This window comes from Oncorhynchus mykiss, chromosome 8 (assembly GCF_057628025.1).
Source record: "Oncorhynchus mykiss isolate SJ-2025 chromosome 8, ASM5762802v1, whole genome shotgun sequence".
Taxonomy (NCBI): Eukaryota; Metazoa; Chordata; class Actinopteri; order Salmoniformes; family Salmonidae; genus Oncorhynchus; species Oncorhynchus mykiss.
This window is the reverse complement of record NC_143029.1, coordinates 75,938,346-75,954,487: the sequence shown is the minus strand read 5'-3', so window position 1 is coordinate 75,954,487 and position 16,142 is coordinate 75,938,346. Positions and strand designations below refer to the sequence as shown.

At 41.6% G+C, this 16,142-nt stretch overlaps 1 protein-coding gene across 1 annotated transcript; it reads left to right on the top strand.

The window, feature by feature from the left end:
* Window positions 1–181: 181 nt before the first annotated feature.
* Window positions 182–15,167, top strand: LOC110530552 (uncharacterized). The gene is made up of 4 exons (XM_021613733.3): window positions 182–620; window positions 10,605–10,726; window positions 10,869–10,983; window positions 11,199–15,167. The coding sequence occupies exons 1-4, from the start codon at window positions 410–412 to the stop codon at window positions 12,338–12,340; spliced, it is 1,590 nt and encodes a 529-aa protein (XP_021469408.3). The 5' UTR covers window positions 182–409; the 3' UTR covers window positions 12,341–15,167.
* Window positions 15,168–16,142: the final 975 nt, after the last annotated feature.

Here is a 16,142-nt window from a genome sequence, read left to right as displayed (position 1 = left end):
AGTGCATTATAAATGCATATAACCTTTTATGCAGTTCTAACCATGTGAGCCACTGGACTTTAACGTATCATTTTTTTGTCGATAGATATGGCTGTCCTATACACTTTGGTATTTCACTTGCCAGTGCTAAACTCTGCCCATTTTGAAGGGCTTTTGCGGTCTCATATTTACGGTAATAAATACTTACGTCACAAGTTGAACGGAAGTGCGATTGCGCACGGATCTCCCTTTTGAACATTGTTGGAATTGATCAACATCTATTGCTTCAATCGATCACTTAACAAATGCCAAATTGGGCAAATAACATTTACCATAGTGTGAGAAATTGAAATTAACGGATTGTTTATTGCACATTGGCTCGAGATTTGTAGACTATTTACTTAATCACAGAGAATACTGGCTGAACAAGATGGCCAGCTGCAATTTTCAGGCGCAGTTGGTCTCCTTAATGGAGGTTTTAGCTAAAGCAGCTGTAGCAGAAATAAACCAACGTGTAGATGATAGCTGTGCTGTTATACGTTTGGAAATGACCCAAAGCCAGCGAGATATTGATTTACTGAAAAGGAAGTGTCAAGTGATGGAGAGCGAGCTGAAGAAAACACAACGAGTCAGGAGAAAAGGTAGTTGATGACGTCTTATTCATGGTCATTTGATTGCTAGCACATTCAATAGACCAGGGATGGGCAACTAGCGGGGTCTCAATTTACTGTTGAAGAGTTAGAATAGTAGAATACACAAGGTGAAATTGAGTTGTGCATCAGCAGTCACTCAATCAGCCCAGGTCAGCTAACATTTTTTGAGACTGGTAAATTAGTCTAGCCAGCAACTTACAAAAGAAGATTGCAGTTTTGAAACTGCAGTAAAAGTGCAGTAACTGCTGTCAACTGTGGTATTTTGTGTGCAGTAATTGCAGAATAACTGCAGTTGAACTGCAAAATTACTGCAGTAAAAAAAAGTGCTATTTTGTTCACAGCATTTGCAGCATACTGCAGTTATACCGCATTCTAACTACAGTTATACTGCACTCTGACTGCAATCTTTTTCCATAAGAGCCTGTCTAAACTTGTAGTAATCATGGTTGAATTACCGATGGAATCTGCATTGATTTTTGTTAGTCACTCTCGCTCATATATCATATTAAAAACTGCAAACATTTCTCTCCACCCTATGGCAAATTTTTAAATTTTTTATTTATTTCACCTTTATTTAACCAGGTAGGCTATTTACAAATGCGCCCTGGCCAAGAAAAAGCAAAGCAGTGCGACACAAACAACAACACAGAGTTACACATGGAATAAACAAACATACAGTCAATAATACAATAGAAAAAATATATATACAGTGTGTGCAAATGAGGTAGGATAAGGGAGGTAAGGCAAGAGATAGGCCAGGGTGGCAAAAATAATTACAATATAGCAATTAAACACTGGAGTGATAGATGTGCAGTAGAGATACTGGGGTGCAAAGGAGCCAAATAAATAACAGTTTGGGGATGAGGTAGTTGGATGGGCTATTTACAGATGGGCTATGTGCATGTGCAGTGATCTTTGAGCTGCTCTGACAGCTGGTGCTTAAAGTTATTGAGGGAGATATGAGTTTCCAGCTTCAGTGATTTTTGCAGTTCGTTCCAGTCATTGGCAGCAGAGAACTGAAAGGAAAGGCGGCCAAAGTAGGAATTGGCTTTGGGGGTGACCAGTGAAATATACTTGCTGGAGCGCATGCTACAAGTGGGTGCTGCTATGGTGACCAGTGAGCTGAGATAAGGTGGGGCTTTACCTAGCAAAGACTTATAGATGACCTGGAGCCAGTGGGTTTGGTGACGAATATGAAGCGAGGGCCAGCCAACGAGAGCGTACAGGTCGCAGTAATGGGTAGTATATGGGCTTTGGTGACAAAACGATGGCACTGTGATAGACTGCATCCAATTTGTTGAGTAGAGTGTTGGAGGCTATTTTGTAAATGACATCGTCGAGGATCGGTAGGATGGTCAGTTTTACAAGGGTATGTTTGGCAGCATGAGTGAAGGATGCTTTGTTGCGAAATAGGAAGCCAATTCCACATTTTATTTTGGATTGGAGATCCTTAATGTGAGTCTGGAAGGAGAGTTTACAGTCTAACCAGACACCTAGGTATTTGTAGTTGTCCACATATTCTAAGTCAGAACCGTCCAGAGTAATGATGCTGGACGGGCGGGCAGGTGTAGGCAGCGATCGGTTGAAGAGCATGGAGGCCACGGGAGGAGAGTTGTGTGGCATTGAAGCTCGTCTGGAGGTTAGTTAACACAGTGTCCAAAGAAGGGCCAGAAGTATACAGAATGGTGTCATCTGCGTAGAGGTGGATCAGGGAATCAATCACCAGTAGCAAGAGTGACATTGTTGATTTGTACAGAGAAGAGAGTTGGCCCGAGAATTGAACCCTGTGGCACTCCCATAGAGACTGCCAGAGGTCCGGACAACAGGCCCTCCGATTTGACACATTGAACTCTGTCTGAGAAGTAGTTGGTGAACTAGGCGAGGCAGTCATTTGAGAAACCAAGGCTGCTAAGTCTGCTGATAAGAATGTGGTGATTGACAGAGTCGAAAGCCTTGGCCAGGTTGATGAATACAGCTGCACAGTACTGTCTCTTATCGATGGCGGTTATGATATCGTTTAGGACCTTGTGTGGCTGAGGTGCACCCATGACCAGCTCAGAAACCAGATTGCATAGAGGAGAAGTTACGGTGGGATTCGAAATGGTCGGTGATCTGTTTGTTAAATTTGGCTTTCGAAGACCTTAGAAAGGCATGGTAGGATAGATATAGGTCTGTAGCAGTTTGGTTCTAGAGTGTCACCCCCTGTGAAGAGGGGGATGACCGCGGAAGCTTTTCAATCTTTGGGGATCTCAGACAATACGAAAGAGAGGTTGAACAGGCTAGTAATAGGGGTTGCAGCAATTTCGGCAGATAATTTTAGAAAGAGAGGGTCCAGATTGTCTAGCCCAGCTGATTTGTAGGGGTCCAGATTTTGCAGCTCTCTCAGAACATCAGCTATCTGGATTTGGGTGAAGGATAAATGGGGGAGGCTTGGGCAAGTTGCTGTGGGAGGTGCAGGGCTGTTGACTGGGTTAGGGGTAGCCGGGTAGAAAGCATGGCCAGCAGTAGAAAAATGCTTATTGAAATTCTCAATTATCGTGGATTTATCGGTGGTGACAGTGTTTCCTAGCCTCAGTGCAGTGGGCAGCTGGGAGGAGGTGATAGATGGAAATGTTAAATATTGTGGTCTATTCACGAAGCTGTCTGCCACCTGAGGTGCATTTATGTAGCAAGATACCTGCCAAAAGGTTGAACGTAAGTATCATTAAGATCATAATAAAATCAATATGTAAATTGTTAGTATCGTAAGAAAATTCATGCCTGAAACATAATGCATAGCACTAACATTTTAGGCTTGAACAAATGTTGTGATGCAAAAATACTAGCAAAATGCATAGCACTCAGAATTAAAAGGATTTTACCAGGTATTGTTCATCCTGATCAGACAGGTTTTTTACAAGGACGATACATTGGAGATAATATACGACAACTACTAGAAATAATAGAACATCATGAAACATATAAGAAGCCAGGAATGGTATTTATAGCAGATTTTGAAAAGGCATTTGATAAAGTAAGACAGGATTTTATTTATAAATGCCTGAATTCTTTCAATTTTGGAAATTCTTTAATACACTGCTCAAAAAAATAAAGGGAACACTAAAATAACACATCCTAGATCTGAATGAATGAAATATTCTTATTAAATACTTTTTTCTTTACATAGTTGAATGTGCTGACAACAAAATCACACAAAAAGTATCAATGTAAATCAAATTTATCAACCCATGGAGGTCTGGATTTGGAGTCACACTCAAAATTAAAGTGGAAAACCACACTACAGGCTGATCCAACTTTGATGTAATGTCCTTAAAACAAGTCAAAATGAGGCTCAGTAGTGTGTGTGGCCTCCACGTGCCTGTATGACCTCCTTACAACACCTGGGCATGCTCCTGGTGAGGTGGCGGATGGTCTCCTGAGGGATCTCCTCCCAGATCTGGACTAAAGCATCCGCCAACTCCTGGACAGTCTGTGGTGCAACGTGGCGGATGGAGCGAGACATGATGTCCCAGATGTGCTCAATTGGATTCAGGTCTGGGGAACGGGCGGGCCAGTCCATAGCATCAATGCCTTCCTCTTGCAGGAACTGCTGACACACTCCAGCCACATGAGGTCTAGCATTGTCTTGCATTAGGAGGAACCCAGGGCCAACCGCACCAGCAAATGGTCTCACAAGGGGTCTGAGGATCTCATCTCTGTACCTAATGGCAGTCAGGCTACCTCTGGCGAGCACATGGAGCACAAAGAAATGCCACCCCACACCATGACTGACCCACCGCCAAACCAGTCATGCTGGAGGATGTTGCAGGCAGCAGAACGTTCTCCACGGCGTCTCCAGACTCTGTCACGTCTGTCACATGTGCTCAGTGTGAACCTGCTTTCATATGTGAAGAGCACAGGGCGCCAGGGGCGAATTTGCCAATCTTGGTGTTCTCTGGCAAATGCCAAACGTCCTGCACGGTGTTGGGCTGTAAGCACAACCCCCACCTCTGGACGTCGGGCCCTCATACCACCCTCATGGAGTCTGTTTCTGACCGTTTGAGCAGACACATGCACATTTGTGGCCTGCTGGAGGTCATTTTTCAGGGCTCTGGCAGTGCTCCTCCTGCTCTTCCTTGCACAAATGCGGAGGTAGCGGTACTGCTGCTGGGTTGTTACCCTCCTACGGCCTCCTCCACGTCTCCTGATGTACTGGCATGTGTCCTGGTAGCGCCTACATGCTCTGGACACTACGCTGACAGACACCGCAAACCTTCTTGCCACAGCTCGCATTGATGTGCCATCCTGCATGAGCTGCACTACCTGAGCCACTTGTGTGGGTTGTAAACTCCGTCTCATGCTACCACTACAGTGAAAGCACCGCCAGCATTCAAAAGTGACCAAAACATCAGCCAGGAAGCATAGGAACTAAGAAGTGGTCTGTGGTCACCACCTGCAGAACCACTCCTTAATTGGGGGTGTCTTGCTAATCGCCTATAATTTCCACCTGTTGTCTATTCCATTTGCACAACAGCACGTGAAATTTATTGTCAATCAGTGTTGCTTCCTAAGTGGACAGTTTGATTTCACAGAAGTGTGATTGACTTGGAGTTACGTCGTGTTGTTTAAGTGTTCCCTTAATTTTTTTGAGCAGTGTAAATAAAATGGGTAAAAATAATGTATAGCAACCCCAGGTGTAAAATAGTAAATAACGGCTCCTTCTCAGAGAGTTTTGAATTGTCAAGAGGAGTTAAACAAGGGTGTTCACTGTCACCATATCTATTCGTTATGGCCATCAAAATGCTAGCTATTAAAATCAGATCCAATAACAATATTAGAGGATTAGAAATCCAAGGCTTAAAAACAAAGGTGTCCATGTATGCCGATGACTCAAGTCTTATGTTAAGTCCGCAAGCTAGATCCCTGCAATGTCTCATTAAAATCTAGATAACTTTTCTGTACTCTCTGGACTAAAACCTATTGGACCCTTAAAAAATACAACTTTTACATTACCCTGCAGCTTACCTATAAAATGGGCTGATGGTGAAGTAGACATACTCGGGTATTCAAATCACAAAATATATAAATAAGCTCTCCACAATGAATTTCAATAGAAAACTTGTAAAAATAGACAAGATCCTGCAACCATGGAGAGGTCTATATATGGAAAAATTGGCCTGATTAACTCCTTAATCATATCTGTTTACTCACTCACTTTTGGCGCTGCCTAGTCCTGATGATTCGTTTTTCAAATCATATGAGCAAAATGTTTTTGCTTTATCTGGGACGCTAAAACAGACAAAATAAAACAAGCCTATCTATATAATGAATATGAATTGGGTGGGTTGAGATTATTAAATATAAAAGCACTAAACCTCCCTCTAAAAGCTTCACTCATTCAAAAGTTTTATTTGAACCCTAAATGGTTCTCAAGTAGATTAATAAGAAAAGCTCATCCATTGTTTAAAAATGGCCTTTTTGCCTTTGTGCAGTTTGCCATGTCTCATTTTCGATTAATTGAAAATTATACTTTTTTCAAAGTATCTGTCTTTTTCAAACAAGATTTGCAGAGCTGGCTACAATTTCAATTTCATCCCCCTGAAACGATAGAACAAATATTACAACAAATATTATGGCTGAATTAAATGTGCCGGTTGATTAAATACCTGTCTTTATGGGAAAGATGTTTGAAAAGGGTATTTTGTTCTTAAACAATATTGTAAATTGGAATGGTGGAGTTATGTCCTTCATGGAGTTATCAGAATTGTACGGGAAGGTCTGCTCAATCCAAGAGTACAACCAATTGATTACAGCATTACCCCAAAAATGGAGGAGGCGGGTGGCAGCGGGAGGAGGTAGGAAAATGGTCTGTCTGCCCAATATAAAGGATCAAAACTGGCGGAGGAATAAAAATAGCATAAATAGGAAAGTATACCAGTTTCTTTTGAGGACCAGGATGTTGACAACTGTGCCATACAGATTGCAAAATAGTTGGGAAGAGATTTTTGATGTACCGATTCCATGGTACAGGGTGTATGAGTTGATATATAAAACAACGCAAGATTCAAAACTTTGTGCTTTTCAGCTAAAATTATTACATAGAATTCTTGCCAACAACAAAATGTTGAATATTTGGGTCATAAAATCATTGAAGCTCTGCAGATTTTGTTGTGAGGACACAGAATCAATAGACCATTTATTTTGGTATTGCCCTCAGGTAGCCTGTTTCTGGTCTCAGGTTCAGGAATGGCTGAAAATACCTAGCATTGATCTACAATTGACCCTAGAAATAGTACTGTTAGGCGATCTGGAGAGACCGGGTCAGTCAATTAATAATATACTAATACTCTTAGTAAAAGTATTTATCTTCAACACGCAATCTGTAGATTCTATTCGATTAGATAGATTGAAATTGTACGTTAAACATCACAGCATAGTTGAAAGATATGTGATGCATAGAAACACGAAGTGGGTGGCCAGCAGAGATAGATGGGATGGGCTGAGGGAAGCTGAGGGTTGGGATGGGATGGGCTGAGGGAAGCTGAGGGTGACCAGCAGAGATAGATGGGATGGGCTGAGGGAAGCTGAGGAATTGGAGACAAGTGGGAGTGGAGTTGCTGTGAGTTGCTGTGTGAGAGAGAGGATGATGGTCAAAAGATAAAGTAAAAATAAAACATAATAAAAGTACATTTGAATGACACTAAGTGGCAGTGTTTTTACAACTAATGCCGGGTTTGCCTGAGGCTGATGCCTTGTAGGTGTTTGTACACATGCATATACACACACTCTCATTCAAATAAACACATACAAGAACACACACATACATGTAATAGTGCCAGACATGCACACAAACATATACATTTGCCATTGCTGTTATGATTTCAGTTGTCCTTGATGCCCTTTGTTTTAAATGTTCTTGGGGGTGTGGAATGAAATTCATTTAAAAAAAAATCTTCCGGGGGGGGGGGGCTGTGGGAGGGGTCTTGAATGGTTGAGGGACAGCTATTGGGGAACTGTGACGGGGGATCTTGGAGGGTTCGGGTTTCACAAGATTGTGATCATGAAAAAGGAAACTATGACATATATTTTATATCACTATTATGCACACGCACCCTCACACATAAGGATGGCTCTGTTGTGGAAAGACTGATACATGTTTGATAGTGTCTTGATGCTGTATTGTTTGTCCTTCATGTTCTAATACTTTAATGTTACCCCTTCCTTGTGTTTTTTGTAATAAATCAAAATAAAAAATTAAATCTTGTGTTGCAATTCTGATGTACAATAATACCTTTCAGCGTTTTGGCAGTTTCATCTCACCAACAAAAAAACATACAAACGGCTTGTGAGGAGTGCTTGGTGAACAAGCACAACACAGTATTTAAAAAAACCCAGTTAAAAGTCTCCATTCTCTTTTACTCCTCAGTTGAGTTTACTTCACATTTAGGTAGCCAATGTAATGGATTTGTTTGCCAGGGCAAGTTTAGATAGCACTAGCTGTATTATGACGTTTCAGTTCGCTAGGTGTATACAGTGGGGCAAAAAAGTATTTAGTCAGCCACCAATTGTGCAAGTTCTCCCACTTAAAAAGATGAGAGAGATGCCATTAATACAGGTAATACATTTTCATCATAGGTACACTTCAACTATGACAGACAAAATGAGAAAAAAAATCCAGAAAATCACATTGTAGGATTTTTTAAGGAATTTATTTGCAAATTATGGTGGAAAATAAGTCTTTGGTCACCTACAAACAAGCAAGATTTCTGGCTCTCACAGACCTGTAACTTCTTCTTTAAGAGGCTGCTTTGTCCTCCACTCGTTACCTGTATTAATGGCATCTGTTTGAACTTATCAGAATAAAAGACACCTGTCCTCAACCTCAAACAGTCACACTCCAAACTCCACTATGGCCAAGACCAAAGAGCTGTCAAAGGACACCAGAAACAAAATTGTAGACCTGCACCATGCTGGGAAGACTGAATCTGCAATAGGTAAGCACACTGATAATCTCCCTCGATCTGGGGCTCCACGCAATCTCATCCCGTGGGGTCAAAATGATCACAAGAACGGTGAGCAAAAATCCTAGAACCACACTGGGGGACCTAGTGAATGACCTGCAGAGAGCTGGGACAAAAGTAACAAAGCCTACCATCAGTAACACACTACGCCGCCAGGGACTCAAATCCTGCAGTGCCAGACGTGTCCCCCTGCTTAAGCCAGTACATGTCCAGGCCCGTCTGAAAATCTTTAGAGGGTGTTGAAAGTCCGTGTTGCCCAGCAACAGCCCCAAAACATCACTGCTCTAGAGGAGATCTGCATGGAGGAATGGGCCAAAATACCAGCAACAGTGAGTGAAAACCTTGTGAAGACTTACAGAAAATGTTTGACCTCTGTCATTGCCAACAAAGGGTATATAACAAAGTATTGAGATCAACTTTTGTTATTGACCAAATACTTATTTTCCACCATAATTTACAAATAAATTCATAAAAAATCCTACAATGTGATTTTCTGGATTTTTTTTTCTAATTTTGTCTGTCATAGTTGAAGTGTACCTAATGATGAAAATGTATTACCTGTATTAATGGCATCTCTCTCATCTTTTTAAGTGGGAGAACTTGCACAATTGGTGGCTGACTAAATAATTTTTTGCCCCACTGTATACACCTAGCGAACTGAAACGTCATAATACAGCTAGTGCTATCTAAACTTGCCCTGGCAAACAAATCCATTACATTGGCTACCTAAATGTGAAGTAAACTCAACTGAGGAGTAAAAGAGAATGGAGACTTTTAACTGGGTTTTTTTAAATACTGTGTTGTGCTTGTTCACCAAGCACTCCTCACAAGCCGTTTGTATGTTTTTTTGTTGGTGAGATGAAACTGCCAAAACGCTGAAAGGTATTATTGTACATCAGAATTGCAACACAAGATTACATTTTTTATTTTTATTTATTACAAAAAACACAAGGAAGGGGTAACATTAAAGTATTAGAACATGAAGGACAAACAATACAGCATCAAGACACTATCAAACATGTATCAGTCTTTCCACAACAGAGCCATCCTTATGTGTGAGGGTGCGTGTGCATAATTAATAATTAATAATTACAGGCCTCTCTCATCTTTTTAAGTGGGAGAACTTGCACAGTTGGTGGCTGACTAAATACTTTTTTGCCCCACTGTATCTACAGCATGGGTATACCTCTGGCTGACGTTGACCATGAATGCACCCTATCAAAATATGAGTAATTCAATATTGCACCATCGCATTCTCTGGGTTCTGTCTGCAATCATAACATTTTGTATCTACCAGGAATAATGAATCATAACCATTAGTTGTGAGGCCGTTGGTAAAATTGAATAAAGGCAGAGTCAGGCGCAGGACACAGTTCTGAGTAATAATCCACGATTTACTCAATAAATGGTAAGATTCCAACAAGGAACATATACAATAAACTAAAGCACAAACAACGAGAACCCACATGACAAACAATAACGCACAAAACAGAGAAGGAAATCAGAGGGTTAAATAATGAACATAATTAATGGAATGGAAACCAGGTGTGTAAATAATCAAGACAAAACAAAAATGAAACATGGATCGGTGGTGTCTAGCAAGGTGAGGATGTGTTGTAGCTGAGGCGGTGTGTGAAAACAATCGGGTGCAACTTTGCTAAACTGCGCATAGTAAGTGTATCTTTCGTAGTTGAAAGATTCTTTCTCGCTTATAAAAGTTAAGTTCTGAAGGTTTCCAAAACCGTATGGCAAGTGAGGCATATTTGCGTAGACAGTGTGTTGGGACGGAATTGTAGTTCATATGGAGCCAGCTGTGGTTCGTCCCATCAGCTGAGAACCCAAAAGGGGGACTGGCTGTAAACTGGCTATGCCCCCTTGGGTTCTCGAGAGCTATTTGATTGCACCATGGAACAACTGGGGACAAAAATGTGTGATTATCCCTGATATTTCATTGAATACAATTATTTTCCAGGTTTTTACCCCATGGCATCAGAGAGATCTTCATATCCAGTCAAGATTGTTTTGAACAGGCAGAGGAGTAGCTCACAGTGCAGAGACGAAGAGCTGGCTGTTGAAGAAGACTCTCAACCCCAGGTGTGATACATCACATTTTACATCTATGATCAATTCTGATATTGGATTATCAAGAGATGTTATTGCTTTTGTGTGATTCATGAGCATGAAAAGGGTTAGATATGCTGTGTGTCCAGAGTAATAACCTCAGTCCCTGTTACAGCCTACAGATGTGGAGCAGAGAGTGGAGACTGAACCCATACTGATCAAAGATGAGGAGACAGCAGAGGATGTGTGGAAGACTGACCCTCAGGAAGAGCTCAGGATCACTGGAGAGGGTGGGTGTGACCATAAGGGGTACTGCTCAGTCTGTCTATGGAAGACTGTGTGAGGGTGGTGGTATGCACGTTCCAAATCGCTGCATTGGGGTTGGGTGTTTTATGTTCTGGCATATGTAGCGCATGGACACACAGTCAGTTCAAAAGCAGTCATGTTTTGCAACTGTTATGGGTCTTTTATAATGTTTAATTTATGTTGATCCCCAAATCTTTAGAGTCTGGTTCCAAGCCTGGGAAACCACCATCCTTTGAGCAACGGCTCTGTGGTGAGGACTTCATCACACAACCCAGCATATCTCCCAGAGACTCAGTGGAACATTACCCCAATTCTGATCATCCAGAGGAACCAGGAACACCCCGGCTCGCATCTACAGAGGTGTTCAGTACAGAGCAGCACCGGCCAGACGAGGACGACGACTCATTAGACCTAGTGATGGTGAAGGATGAGAAAGAGGAGGAGTTAGATCAGACCACGGTCCTGACAGGATCTGACCAGTTTGTCATGGATGAGACTGATGGGCAGCTGTGGACCTCTGTGGGTCCAGGCAGAGACACTGACCCTGATGGCCACCCAGATTTCTCCTTTCATTCCACAGAAGAGTACTCTCAGAATATCTCAATGGTCCCATCTCATAGTGGGCTGCCATCTGTTCCTACTATGACAGGTGAAGTAGGGCCATCGCTTCACTCTTCTATATGGAAACCACATGCTAACATGTTCAGTGCAGCAAAACACATGACAAGACATGTCAGGACATTGGCTAATGAGACTAGACAACAGATGCCAGAGGGACAGAGCAGTGAGATGCTGAACTCAAGTAATGAAGGAAATAGTTTAGCTCTACAGTCAAGGCAGCATCAATACAGGGCTTCAGAAGCAACAGTGAGATTGAGTGAGTGCACAACAGGGTCAAACATGGCCACCACCTCCACCTTCTCTGGATACAGCCTGAGTCACAGTAGTTTTAACATGGTGAAGAGAATGAGGACTCAGTGGAGATCAGGCGGCACCACCGAGAGGCGTTTCAGCTGCACCTTTTGTGGGAAGAGCTTCCAGCGTTTCAGCGAGCTCAAAGTACACCTCCGGAGTCACACCGGAGAGAAACCGTACACCTGTGAACAGTGTGGCAGGAGTTTTACCCAGCAGTGCAACTTGATCAGACATGCTCTGGTCCACACCGGGGAGAAGCCCTACAAGTGCACACAGTGTGGGAAATGCTTCACCCAGCGCTCCAAAATGAAGTCACATCAAAGAACTCACATAGGGGAGAGTCCAGTGTCTCAATACGGGGCACCCACATACCCTGCGGATCCACAAACAAGTTTAATGTTGCCTCAGAACAGATGGAACAAATAGTTCATAATATAATTTCATCACACTTTCTATGTGAAAATGTGGTACAGAAAGTATTTTGAGACATGTTGATAAGCTTTTTCTTCCAATTGATTTGTGAAAGGATTTTCATGTTTGACTCTTGTCTGCTCCTCGTTTTCATTTTAACAACTTATTTACAACTGGTAACAATGTGTATTTCTACCACAAAATCATAAAACCATATTCTATTCAATCAAACTGATTTAATGAACGAGTCAATCTGTGCTTTTAGATCAATAATACAGTGCCTTTGGAAAGTATTCAGACCCCTTGACTTTTTCCACATTTTGTTAGGTTACAGCCTTCTTCTAAAATTGATTACATTTTTTAAAAATCTCAGCAATCTACACAAAATACCCCATAATGACAAAGTGAAAACAGATTTTTAGATTTTGCGAAGTAAAATAAAAAATAAAAACAGATACCTTATTTTTTATAATTATTCAGACCTTTTTCTATGTTACTCGAAATTGAGCTCAAGTACATCCTGTTTCCATTGACCATCCTTGAGATGTTTCCACCACTTCATTGGATTTCACCTGTGGTAAATTCAATTGATTGGACATGATTTGGAAAGGCACACACCTGTCTATATGTCCACAGTGGACAGTGCATGCCAGTGCAATAACCAAGCCACGAGGTTGAAGGAATTGTCCGTAGAGCTCCGAGACAGGATTGTGTCGAGGCATAGATCTGGGGAAGGGTACCAAAACATTTCTAAAGCATTGAAGGTGCCCAAGAACACACTGGCCTCCATCATTCTTAAATGGAAGAAGTTTGGAACCACCAAGACTCTTCCTAGAGCTTGCCGCCCAGCCAAAGGGAGGTGACCAAGAACCTGATAGTCACTCAGAGTTCTAGAGTTCCTCTGTGGAGATGGGAGAACCTTCCAGAAGGACAACCATCTCTGCAGCACTCCACCAATCAGGCCTTTATGGTAGAGTGGCCAGACGGAAGCCACTCCTCAGTAAAAGGCACATGACAGCCCGCTTGGAGTTTGGCAAAAGGCACCTAAAGACTCTCAGACCATGAGAAACAAGATTCTCTCGTCTGATGGAACCAAGATTGAACTCTTTGGCCTGAATGCCAAGTGTGACATCTGGAGTAAACCTGGAACCATCCCTATGGTGAAGCATGGTGGTGGCAGCATGCTGTGGGGATGATTTTCAGCAACAGGGACTGGGAGACTAGTCAGGATTGAGGCAAAGATGAACGGAGCAAAGTACAGAGAGATCCTTGATGAAAACCTGCTCCAGAGCGCTCGGGACCTCAGACTGGGGTGAAGGGTCAACTTATATTAGGACAAAGACCCTAAGCACACAGCCAAGACAACTAAGGAGAGGTTTTGGGACTAGTCTCTGAATGTCTTTGAGTGGCCCAGCCAGAGCCCGGACTTGAACCCAATCAAAAATCTCTGGAGAGACCTGAAAATAGCTGTGATGCAACACTCCCCATCCAACCTGACCGAACTTGAATGGATCTGCAGAGAAGAATGGGAGAAACCCCCCAAATACAGTTGTGCCAAGCTTGTAGCGGCATACCCAAGACGACTCGAGGCTGAAATCACTGCCAAAGGTGCTTCAACAAAGTACTGAGTAAAGGATCTGAGACCTTATGTAAATGTCATATTTCAGTTTTTTATATTTTATAAATTAGCTACAATTTCTAAAAACTGTTTTTGCTTTGTCATTTTGGGGTATTGTGTGTAGATTGATGAGGGAAAAAACAATTTAATACATTTTAGAACAAGGCTGTAACGTAACAAAATGTGGAAAAAGTCAAGTGGTCTGAATACTTTCCAAAGGCACTCTATATAGGAGCCATTTAGTATGTGTTGTCTAGTTAGTATTTGACTATCTGGGATGTCACTTCTTGCCACAAGGGACAGTCATATCAGGTCAAGTTAATAACTAAATTCATTTGGATTTTCTGAGTTATATTTTGAAGTTACTATGCTGCCTTAAAATGCCTTATGTAGTCTCAAAACTAGGCAATAAAATATTTATTTCAGTCAAATAGGCTATACATGTTCGTACAACTTTACATTTTACATCTGGAAACTACACTTTTACTGTGAACATTGTCTAAACTGACACCACTGATACTTTATAAAACTGATCATCTTAATCGAGGCTCATTACATATTGTAGATGGCTAAATAGATAAGAGAAATAGATTGATATGATTGGTAGTTTGACAAATCAATGAACCAGTAAATCATACAATCAGCAGAGGCGGAGATAATTAGGGAGATATATAGAAAGAGAACGCAAGAGGGGAAAAAGAGAGTAGGAAGTCAACAGGGGAAGTTTAGGTGTTTCTTGCATTATCGCTTGCTGCTGCTTGGTTGTGCTGCTGCAGAGTGAAGGTAGGAACAGTCTTAACTCTCTTTCTTATTCTTTGTTTTTACCTCAGTCACCCCGGAACTCGTGAGGAGTAACAATGACAGTGTGTTAGGGGTGGGATGGTCGGGGTCAGGGGAATAAAGCAGTGGGGTCAGGCTTAGAGGCTTCATGTTCTACAACAGGCCTGTAGTCAAAATAACATAACATTCAATTGGCCTTTATCAGTCACAGAGAACAGCCAGAGCCGTGGTTAGGGGTGTCGGGGTGTCCATCAGCATACTCATACACATTTTGATACATATTGTGAATGGAGTTTTATAGTTACGAGGTGACAACTCGCTCCTTGCATACCTTCAAAAATGATTCGGCAATCATAATTTTTTTCAAAACTGTTTTGACCATAATCTTAAACAATAAATGACGTTTGACTAAATAAAAATCCACCGCTGTTGAACCGTTTAAAATGTTGTCAGTCTTTAGAAATGTCTCCTATGTTTCCATTACACGTCACAATGTTGCGACATTGCTTTTGTCGAATAAACCTGGGTCAATGGAATCCTGCCTATTGTATACACACACACACACACATGCAATCATAATTCACTTACTCTCACAAAGATACAGGCAACAGCCAAAGTAATGGAAACACTTGAGTAAATGAGGGACACAAAAGTATATTGAAAACAGGTGCTTCCACACAGGTGTGGTTCCTGTGTTAATTAAGCAATAAACAGCCCATCATGCTTAGGGTTATGTATAAAAATGCTGAACAGGACATTGTTTTGGCTACCATGGCTATGCCCCATAGGATGACAATGACCCCATCCATAGGGCACAAATGGTCACGGAATGTTTGATGAGCATGAAAACGATGTAAACCATATGCCATGGCCGTCTCAGTCACCAGATCTCAACTCAATTATGGGAGATTCTGGAGCGGGGCCTGAGGCAGCCTTTTCCACCACCATCAATAAAAACAACAAATGATGGAATTTCTCATGGAGGAATAGTGTTACATCCCTCCAATAGAGTTCAAGACTGCAGAATCTATGCCAAAGTGCATTGAAGCTGTTCTAGCTCGTAGTGGCTCAACGCCCTATTACAACACTTTATGTTGGTTCTTCCTTTATTTTGGCAGTTACCTGTATATCAGTACTACTGTACTGTTATGCATATTCTCTCGTGCAGCTCAATCAACACTACTTGCTCTCTTCTTCTACACACTATCTAATATGCAATACTCTTTATATCTAATACCTTCACTTATATATGTACTTGCATTTAAAAACCAAAGAGAAGGACCTCAATGTAAATCAGCAATAATTCATGTATTATGCAATAGTTACTTGAAATATATAATGAAATTCAGTTTATTTGAAGGTTCTATGAAACTAGTTTTGTTTCCCAACTGTGTGTCAAATAAGTTATATCCCCTTTCA

Bases quoted from the DNA above. Each gene is read 5' to 3' on its own strand.
- LOC110530552 (XM_021613733.3), top strand. From the start codon at position 410: ATGGCCAGCTGCAATTTTCAGGCGCAGTTGGTCTCCTTAATGGAGGTT. The intron at 621-10,604 runs GTAGTTGATGAC...ATTATTTTCCAG, and splicing joins ACAACGAGTCAGGAGAAAAG to GTTTTTACCCCATGGCATCA. The intron at 10,984-11,198 runs GTGGGTGTGACC...CCAAATCTTTAG, and splicing joins GCTCAGGATCACTGGAGAGG to AGTCTGGTTCCAAGCCTGGG.